Source organism: Protopterus annectens, chromosome 2.part1 (genome assembly GCF_019279795.1).
Source record: "Protopterus annectens isolate FY-2018-M chromosome 2.part1, PAN1.0, whole genome shotgun sequence".
In the NCBI taxonomy this organism is placed as follows: domain Eukaryota; kingdom Metazoa; phylum Chordata; order Ceratodontiformes; family Protopteridae; genus Protopterus; species Protopterus annectens.
The window spans coordinates 923,619,540-923,630,372 of NC_056729.1; the positions used below are offsets into that span (position 1 = coordinate 923,619,540).

Below are 10,833 nucleotides of genomic sequence, written 5' to 3' on the forward strand. Positions count from 1 at the left end.
TCTTCGCATTCCAAAATGGCATCCATCAGCCAACAATCCGTAGACATTATGAAAAAATGTAAGGATAAAGACAGACCACACAAGGCTTAGGCTTCTCTACCGCTAAGCAGGTCGTCCATTCTCTGGAATTCAGTGAGGTGCCTTCGCAGCCCCTGATGCCTGATTCAGTACCTTCACAGGCCTCTACTGAGACCCTTTTGGAGTACAGTATGCCGCAGAAATCTTCTTTGTATTCTGAGCCTTTGGTTGTCTCTGCCTTGGTTGGGTCCAGAGCCGTGACCCAGGCACTGGCTTCCATGGAGGTTTTTCGCACTACCAATCTAGACAAAAAACAATGTGTTCTCCTCCGACTACCATTTCTCTCAGACTGATGGATACTCTTAAGCCGAGAGGCAAGGCCACTCCTAGGAAAACTACCTCTAGCCACCATTTTACTCCTGCTCCACCACCCTAAGCTCAAATGCTTAAAATGTTGGAGGATCTTATCACCCTTATCAGGGGTAGTCAGGCCGCATCTTCTAAAAGGAAAAGGGACCCTTCCTCTGAAATACTGACAGAACAGGATTGTGAGGAGTCTGATTATTCAGATTTTGAAGAGAAACGCCCTCTTACTGCTTATGAGGATTCAGGTGCAGAGGAATCCATTCCTTCTTCCTCCCCACCGGAAGATCTTTCTTTTGGGGAAACCCTTCACACCCTCAGGGAGCATTTCCACTGGGAATCCCAGGACTTCCCTCAGTCTAAGAAAAGACTAAGAGAGTTTCTAGACCTGCCCCAGCACAGACCCTTGGCCATCCCCCGTATCTTAGAGGTGGTTTATCATGTCTTCCAGGAATCCAGCTTAACTCCTGACGCCCTCCCACCTGCTCCCAGAAACCTGACAGGTATTACAGAGTACCGGATTCTCACAAATACCTGTACAGAAATCCTGCTGCAGACCCGGAGGTCATTACACAGGGACCAAAAGGAGCTAAGGCTAGTTCTGCAAAGAATCCTACTCCTGGCAAGGACTCCAGAGCTCTGGACAGATGGGGTAAAAAAGTATACACCTCTGCAACCTTAGCTATTGGAGCACTCTACTGTCAGTTTCACATATTAAAACATCAACAACACACTTTGGAACTATTAAAGATAATTTCAACCTTTCCTGACTATGTCAATTCTAAGAGTTGGCAGATTTACTGCACTCTACTTGTCAAGTGGCAAAACACTCTTTATGCTGTGGATATGACACCCTAGAAGCCTCAAGCAGGGCAGCAGTGTCAGGATCTGTTACTGAGAGGCACACATGGTTGAAGGAACAGGTTCCTATTAGATGACTGAAGACACATTCTTTCAAATGCGTTTTGGTCAAACTTGAAAAGATGAAAAGGCAAAATGAAGCGGCATGTAAGTGAATTCTTTCCCTGGGATAGAAATCGCTTGGCCGCGTCCATCACTTTGCCATTTTCGTCACTGTAGTGCAGTCTCAGTGTTGTTATATTTAAGTAGGGGGGTGTGGGGGGCACAGCCCCCCACTTTATGTTATGTTTTAAGTGTTAGTTTTTTTTTTTCCCTTGGAAAAAAACACTGTTCTAAGCGTTCGAGTTTGTAAGCTTTCACTTACATGGGATCGATAAATCATCATTCGTTTTTCTAAGCGTTCTATGATTTAATATAGACCTGAAGGAACAGCCTCTCCCTGATCATGTCAAATCTAAATTACTTGATGCACCTTTGGATAAGGACCGCTTGTTTGGAGTAAAAGCAGAAGAGGTGCTTAAGATGGAAGACAAAGCAAAATCTATGCAAACAGTAAAATATTTCCTTCAGGTTCAACCTCCTAGGTTCAGCAGGAATGTTCCAGCAAATGGAAAAGATTCTGCTCCTGGAGCCAGTCCAGAGGGGACAATACCTCACAACCTACCATCCTTCTTGTCCTGGACTACCTAGCAGAGTTACTCAATAGTGGCCTCTTCTCCTTTATTAAAATCCACTCCTCAGCCATTTCAGCTCATTTTGATACAGAACAGCCCGTTTTCCCATCCTTTGATTAAACAGTTCCTCAGAGGGGCTTCTAATATCAGACCTCCCAGAAGGCCACCCCCTCCAGTCTGGGACCTGAATTATGTTTTGGAAAAACTTACTTTACCACCCTTCAAACCTGCTGCTTCAGCAGAACTAAGATACCTCTCCTGGAAGACTGCTTTTCTCCTAGCTATCACCTCAGCCAGAAGGATTTCAGAACTTCAGGCACTGATGGCCATTGAGCCCTTCATCATCTTCCATGTGGACATGGTCTCCCTGAGGACTAATCCCTCCTTTATGCCCAAAGTGGTATCTAATGTAACTCTCAACCAGGCCATACATCTACCTACCTTCTTTCCTAACCCTCAAAACAAGGGGGAAAGAATTCTGCCCTCACTGGACATGCACAGACAGCTCAGATACTATCTGGACCTTACTAAACCCTTCAGGAAAACAGCCCAACTACTTCTCAGCTTTGCCCCAAGGGTAGAGGGGAAGCCCATCTCCAAGCAGGTATCACACTGTATCCATTTCTACTACAGTTTGCATGGGAACCCCCCCCCCCAAGACTATTCAAACCCATTCCACAGGGCAGCCTCCACTTTCACAGCTTTCCTCAGAGGAGTTCCCACCAGGGACATCCTGGAAGCTGCCACCTGGACTTCTTTCCATACATTTACCAAGCATTACCACCTACCTCTATTTTCTAAGACTAGGGCAGGGTTTGCCTCTGCAGTTCTACAGGGCAAGCTGACCCATTCCTAGGTCTTTTTTTAATCCTACCACCCCTCTCCTCAGCTTAGAGAATCCTCCCACAAGTGATGACTGCAACAGTGAAACACGAAGAACGTAGTACAGTTATGTACACTTACATAAATGTAGATGTTCGAGTGTATTCACTGTTGCAGTCCTGGTTTCCCACCCCCCTTCCCCCTTATATCTTCTTTATTTAAGGAGAAGTAAGTTTCTAATGGTGGCTTTTAGCCACCAGGACCACTTTCTATATTTACTTGGCCCTCTGACTGGTCAGGGCAAGTAAAACTGATGTAATGGCGTCAACTGCCTTCCTTTAAAGCACTGACGACCCTGGCATCAGCCAGCAAGCGACAACAGCCGACTCAGGAAAAACATTGACTCTGGTATTCGGGCCGGCCGAGGGCTACCACAGCAGGGGTAACACACAGGTGATGACTGCAACAGTGAATACACTCGAACATCTACATTTATGGTAAGTGTACATAACTGTACTTTCCATTGCCTTACAGATGAGTCTGGTTAAATTATGGGTCGCTAGTTACCCGGGCTGTTGTCAACTCTTGTGGAGGGTGATAGCAGTCATTCACCCCAAACATTCAGAATCTCCATTTAACTGTGTGGATGATACGGATGATAGGTTTTTGTTCCCATTTAGGTACCATTTTTCTGTTTAAGTACAGCAGTTGTTAAAGGACTGAAGCAAACCTGCAGCTAAGAAATCATATTTAACCAAATGAAATAGAGTTTTACTTGGTGCCATAATAGACAACCAGCATCTATCTGAAGTGGGTATTCCACTAGTTCTTCAGTACCTGCATCAGCCAATTCTTCAATTCAGGCCTCACGTATCGTTTCGTCAAGATGTACCTTTTGACCATATCAGCCTGCCACTAGATCCCGCCCCCATTCCTAGTCAAACACTTCTTGATTGGGGTATTACATATCAGACTACCTAGAAAACAGGTGACAGTATATTGAGATCTAAACTTTGTGATGAAGAAGTAACCCCCCCCCCCCCCCCGAACACACACAGCTAGTTCTCCGAAATTTCACACTTAGAAGACTGGTTTAGCCAATGCTGTAACTTCTTGTAAGCCCTTATAATCTACTCAACTTTTCTTGATCTTCCATAAGGACAGGGTGAGACTTTAATCCAACCCTTCTTTTATGCCAAAGTAAGTTTCTTAACTTACACTAAATAGAGAAGAAAGAATTTTTCATAATTTGGATGTCCAAAGATGGTTAAGATTTTACCTGGCAAGAGTAAAGATTTTATAAAACCAAACAAACTTTCTGTTTCCTTTAATGGTAAAAAAAGGTTAGCTGGTATCAAAGCAAAACATTTCTAAATGGCTTTCTCAGGCTATTCAGTTTTGTTATTCAGACCATGGCGAAAGGCCTTTTTGTAATGTCAAGGCTCGTTTTATTAGAGCTGTGGCCATTATGAGGCTTTTTGGAAAGGGGTGGACCCTAGCTCTAGTCTTAAGGTAGCTACTTGGCCCTTGGTGCACATTTTTACTGAGCACTGTAAACCTGACTCCATTTTCAGAGCAGGGTTTACATTCTGCTTGCTTTTGGGGGGATCTTTCACTTTTATTTAATTTTTCTTTTTTTTGGGAGCTGAATGTGGTCCTCTGAAACACTTCTAGGTCTAAATAGCTATTTTCTTGGTTCAACCACAATCTTTGATCTGACTAAGAAATTGCAGTTTCACTGTACAGATGGTGGCCATGGAAGTCAAACCCAAGATTATAGCTTATAGCATGTTTTCATATAGCTGCCTTAACCTGACGTACTGTCCTACCAGTAACAGCTAAACACATCAGAATTCCTCATCTTATGCATATACAAACTGCTTGGTTTTGTGCTTTCTGGAAATATGACTTCTATAAACAAGAAAGATGTAGTTAAAATGTAAACCAGTTTTTGACCTTAACACAGCCAAATATTGATGCCATCCCAGTCTGATGTGTTTGTTGCCTTGCCTTATTTTTATAGTGTCTGTGTCTTGTTGCCAGACCGAGTCCATTATTACTAACATACATCATGTCAGCTAATAATAACCCATTTTTAAAGGCTATCATTGATCATGAATGGGATACTATGCTGTTGTCTGTATTTTTCTTCTATGTGATCTTTGCTCCCATGCCTACCAACTCTCAAAACCTCCCTTTGCTTAAACAATACCCATTTGGTCCTCTGGATTCTACCCAGAGCCAAGGTAAAAGCTGCCTATGTGAGGAGAGGTGGGGGGCATCATTCAGGCAGCCATGAAGAAGCATACTGCTCTTTCCAGTATCCCAACAATGAAAGCATTGTAGATAGCTTAACACCTTCCTTTGAGTTTGAGATATGTATAACACCTTCACTGCAGTGGCCCGCATTGCTCCTCCCTCCTACCACCCCCGCCCCCGACTTGTAAGTGCATGTTTCTGCACACTTGCCATGAAGGTTACTTCCCATCAGTGTGTTGTTTAGCCTAATGCCCACACATAGATTGCCCCTCTGCATCACTGCCCCCGCTCCCCCACCATGAAGGGCCCAGCTATCCTCCCTGCCAACATTGTCAAACTCCAGAGCAATTAGTTGAACTCTTATTGCCTGGCTCATAGTCTGGGCTTTATTTCTGTAAGCTACTTCTATGCTACCAGTGGTGGCTACTATTGTTTCTGGTTTTAAAAGAAAACTGTTGCTGAGTTTTGTGCATCTGAAAGTTCATTGCAGACTACATGATTCTAGAAATGTGTGCATTCTTTCTTTAGATAAACTTTTTTTACTGCTTGAGCAGTATTTGGAGGTAATGAATTATATGTTGTCTTGTTTAGGTTTTGACCTGTCTGACCCTGAGAAGGAGAAAGAAAAAGCTGGCATCCTTGCTCTTCAGCTGAAAGAGAACAGTTTTCATCATTCAGTAAGTTATTGGAGGGGACCTGTCGTGAGCAATACTGCGCTCTTTCAGGAAGCTGAGGCAACTTATCTTTGTGCTTTATCTTTTTTACAGGAACTGATCATCACTCTCCTAAGCAATGCTGTTGCGCAGTTCAAGAAATACAAGTGTCTAAGAATGAGGAGCCACCTGAGTGAGTACTGTATATCCTTGAAGGATTAAGCATTTGTAGTTTCAGCATGTGTTGCTTTCATTCTTTGTTATTTAGTTTCATGAAACCAGAGGCTCAAAACAGTTTTTCCCCGACTGATATATTTCATTACTGTTAACAGTGGTCCAGATGGGGGAAGAATACTACCATGCCAAGGAATATGCCAAAGCCTTGAAGTAAGTCTTTTATTTTTTACGTGATAGCAGCAATATTTTTTATCACTTTCAGGTATTTTATTTAATCATTTTTTATTTAAATTCTGCAGCTTTTGTATTTGCTAAAAGAGAGTAAAGAACTGTTTGCAATTAGTACAATGATATTCATTTATGAACATTGTTGCTGTTATGTCTGAATACATAGTGGTGTTTCACTCCTTTGTGTATTTATTTATTTATTTTTTTTTGTGAGAAGGTGTAGTTAAACCCTTGGACCATGGCAGTATTATTGCAGTAGCTTCCAGCTGTATGTTTTGTGGGTTAAATACAGTTGTTAATCAGGCAAGACAGCTAGAGGTGACATAGGAGCACAGTCTTTTTAAATGATGTTCAGGGTCACATATAAATAGAGACTGAAGGAATCATACCGAGAAGTATATGATGAAGATTGTTAACAGATTATAGCCTTACTTTTTTCTGCCAAGGTGTCAGACACTGCTTCAATTCTGTATTTACAGTTTTGTTATTCTTTAGGGAAATGTACATATTTATTTATGGGGGGGGGGTGTATCTGTAGTATCACTTCATTACAACTGAGTTAGTCATTGTATCCCCATTTTCCATCTGTGTAACCATTTTTGTTGTATGGTTCTCCTTAGCACATTTCTGGACTTGATATCCCTTAAGAAATACACAGTTTTTCAATATTCCTTTTCTCCTTTACTTGAGGTTTTACGCAAGTAAATTCATTTATTTTTCCCTCATGTGCCTTCTGGTACATATCCTGCATTCTTTTTTCTGTTTTTTTTAATTGATTCATCCTCTATTCTGTGTTTATGGATGCGGAGTTCCTGAAACCGTACACAAAATTCTGTGAGAGTCCTCACCACTGTCCTCTGCGGAGGATAAAACTTGTCAACTTCTTTCTCTGTGTATATCAGAATTCCTCAAGTTTCATTACTATTTTCCCAAGTTGCTCTTGGGAATTTAAATTTTGTGATATAAAGATACATATTATGTATATATAGGTTCATAGGTAGGTACTAGGCTATCGGCCCTAGGGCCCATACAAGCCTAGCCAAAAAATGTACCGTGGCTTTCGCCACCCAAGAAAATTATTTTCCTGTGCCCCTGTCGAGCAGAGCCACAGAAGTGATCCCGGGGTGAATTTCCCATTTCCCATCCAATCATAAAGATTTTTCTTGAAGAGTGCTAATGAGGAGCTCTGTTTGACATAGATAGGTAGTCTGTTCCAGAGTATGGGAAGTCTCTGGGACAGGAATATATCCCTCCAGCATGTTCTGTTTATTGTGGTGACAAGGTTAAGGTCCCTAGAGAGTATAGCTCAGAGGGATTGGGATTTCTTTAAGTGGAGCATGTCCAACAGCTCTGGGTTTGACATAGCTTTGTATGTTAGGCAGAGATCGCTCCTGAGTAGGCGATATGTGATGGAGTAAAGCTGTGGTTTTTTGAGACTGTCTGCATAGGGCATCTGTTTGAGGCCAGTAATCCTCTTTGTGAGCTATTTCTGTGGTCTTTCCAGTTGTTGTAGATGTCTTGTGAGGTACATACCAAAAGGGGTGTTGTACTCTATAATGGGTCTAATGAGTGAGTAGAGGGGAACAATGACCTCTTTTTTTCTGGATGAGAATCCTTTTGTGATGAGATGAGCCACGTAGAAGGATTTCCTGACCACTGTGGCGATGTGATAATCAAAGGAGAGACTACTGTCCACCTGTGTCCCAAGGTCTCTTATCACATTTTCGGCATTAAGTAGACTACCAGCTATGTGGTAGTTCATGGGTACAGAGTTTTTACCAAAGGGGATGACAATACACTTTTTGGAATTGAGCTTCAGGCCATGGCTTTGACAGCAGGTATCTGTCTAAGTGACGCCCTTTTGTAGTTTGTCCACATCATTAGGAGGTTCGATTATGGCTCCTAGTTTGCAGTCATCTGCAAACTTTGTTAGCCAAAGACCTTCTGTGTTGCCTGCACTTCAGAGAAGTAGATACCAAACAGGAGAGGACCCAGGACTGAACCCTGTGGGTACTCCACTTGTCACTGGTCTGATGTCAGATTTGGAATCTGCTACTTTCACAGTGTGGGTTCTGTCCATGAGCCAGTTGGCAACCCATCTTGTGACATAGGGATTTATGCCTAGTTTAGTGAGCTTATCTATAATTCCAGAGTTGAGGATGGTGTCGAAAGCCTTGGTGAGATCTAGATAAGCTGTATGAACCATTTTACCCTCATCTACGGCTTTGGTGACTGCTTCAAAGAAGTCAGTCAGGTTTAGGAGACATGATCTGCCTTTTACAAATCCAAACTGAGTAGGGTCTAGAGTTTGGAGATTACCAATGTCTTTGTTTATGAGTTCCATGATGATACGTTCCATGGCCTTGCAGACCAGGCTCGTCAGGCTAATGGGGCGGTAGTTCCCGGGGTCCGTCGTGGCTTCCCCTTTGTGGAGTGGGATAACTGTCGCAGTGCGCCATTCAGTAGGTACAAAGCCTGAGGGGAGGCTATGATTGAACATGATACTTAGGTAGGGTGCCAGTTCATTCTGTAGTTCGTGTAGAACGCAGCCTGGGATATTGTCAGGTCCCATGGATGCTGTGTTCTTGGCTTTGGAGAGTGTGTTTACCTGTGCAGCCATGAAAAATTTTAAATCCAGGGCTGGTTTTGCCACTGCTATTTTACAGGGCATTTTGGCGGCTCCTGCTTCTCTTTGATTTGCCATCCTCCCTTACCTCTGCTTTGGGAATCTACCCAAGTGTAAGGACTGCAGCAATGTGAGATGAAGAACATAGTACAGTTTTGTACCTACCATAAATGTAGATGTTCGAAGATCCACATTGCTGCAGTCCAATTTACCCTCCCTCCTTCCCCTCTGTGTTAGGTGGTGGTTGTGTGGATAGGTTGGTACTTTATTATATATATATTTGTTAAAAGTTGTACATAGTTTGGGTGCAGGGGTGTTTAGTGTTTGGTGTTTTTTTGATTTTACCCTGTTTAGGGTCTTCTGACATCTGGGGCAAGAAAAGACTGAGGATATGACGTCGGTCATGCGCATTTATACCCTGACGTCCTGGCGTCAGTTTAATGCCAGGACCCGCGTCAGCCATATACTTTGGTATTCGGGCCGACCGAGGACAGCGGTATACCCTAGTGTAAGGACTGCAGCAATGTGGATCTTCGAACATCTACATTTATGGTAGGTACAAAACTGTACTTTTCTAATGGTGGCTTTTAGCCACCAGGACCACTTTCTATATTTACTTGGCCCTCTGACTGGTCAGGGCAAGTAAAACTGATGTAATGGCGTCAACTGCCTTCCTTTATAGCACTGACGACCCTGGCATCAGCCAGCAAGCGACAACAGCCGACTCAGGAAAAACATTGACTCTGGTATTCAGGCCGGCCAAGGGCTACCACAGCAGGGGTAACACACAGGTGATGACTGCAACAGTGAATACACTTGAACATCTACATTTATGGTAAGTGTACATAACTGTACTTTCCATTGCCTTACAGATGAGTCTGGTTAAATTATGGGTCGCTAGTTACCCGGGCTGTTGTCAAGCCACTCTTGTGGAGGGTGATAGCAGTCATTCACCCCAAACATTCAGAATCTCCATTTAACTGTGTGGATGATACGGATGATAGGTTTTTGATCCCACTTAGGTACCATTTTTCTGTTTAAGTACAGCAGTTGTTAAAGGACTGAAGCAAACCTGCAGCTAAGAAATCATATTTAACCAAATGAAAGAGAGTTTTACTTGGTGCCATAATAGACAACCAGCATCTATCTGAAGTGGGTATTCCACTAGTTCTTCAGTACCTGCATCAGCCAATTCTTCAATTCAGGCCTCACGTATCGTTTCGTCAAGATGTACCTTTTGACCATATCAGCCTGCCACTAGATCCCGCCCCCATTCCTAGTCAAACACTTCTTGATTGGGGTATTACATATCAGACTACCTAGAAAACAGGTGACAGTATATTGAGATCTAAACTTTGTGATAAAGTAACCCCTCCCCACCCCCCGAACACACACAGCTAGTTCTCCGAAATTTCACACTTAGAAGACTGGTTTAGCCAGTGCTGTAACTTCTTGTAAGCCCTTATAATCTACTCAACTTTTCTTGATCTTCCATAAGGACAGGGTGAGACTTTAATCCAACCCTTCTTTTATGCCAAAGTAAGTTTCTTAACTTACACTAAATAGAGAAGAAAGAATTTTTCATAATTTGGATGTCCAAAGATGGTTAAGATTTTACCTGGAAAAGAGTAAAGATTTTATAAAACCAAACAAGCTTTCTGTTTCCTTTAATGGTAAAAAAAGGTTAGCTGGTATCAAAGCAAAACATTTCTAAATGGCTTTCTCAGGCTATTCAGTTTTGTTATTCAGACCATGGCGAAAGGCCTTATTGTAATGTCAAGGCTGGTTTTATTAGAGCTGTGGCCATTATGAGGCTTTTTGGAAAGGAGTGGACTCTAGCTCTAGTCTTAAGGTAGCTACTTGGCCCTTGGTGCACATTTTTACTGAGCACTGTAAACCTGACTCCATTTTCAGAGCAGGGTTTACATTCTGCTTGCTTTTGGGGGGATCTTTCACTTTTATTTAATTTTTCTTTTTTTGGGAGCTGAATGTGGTCCTCTGAAACACTTCTAGGTCTAAATAGCTATTTTCTTGGTTCAACCACAATCTTTGATCTGACTAAGAAATTGCAGTTTCACTGTACAGATGGTGGCCATGGAAGTCAAACCCAAGATTATAGCTTATAGCATGTTTTCATATAGCTGCCTTAACC

At 42.6% G+C, this 10,833-nt stretch overlaps 1 protein-coding gene across 1 annotated transcript in view; it reads left to right on the forward strand.

Annotated features, from left to right (window-relative positions):
- TRAPPC11 (trafficking protein particle complex subunit 11) overlaps positions 1 to 10,833 on the forward strand; it is a 2,455,228-nt gene that overhangs the window by 1,142,520 nt on the left and 1,301,875 nt on the right. Inside the window, exons 12-14 of the mRNA XM_044062556.1 lie at positions 5,589 to 5,674; positions 5,765 to 5,843; positions 5,983 to 6,037. Of these exons, the coding sequence (XP_043918491.1) occupies positions 5,589 to 5,674; positions 5,765 to 5,843; positions 5,983 to 6,037 (220 nt within the window). The remainder of the gene's footprint in view (positions 1 to 5,588; positions 5,675 to 5,764; positions 5,844 to 5,982; positions 6,038 to 10,833) is intronic.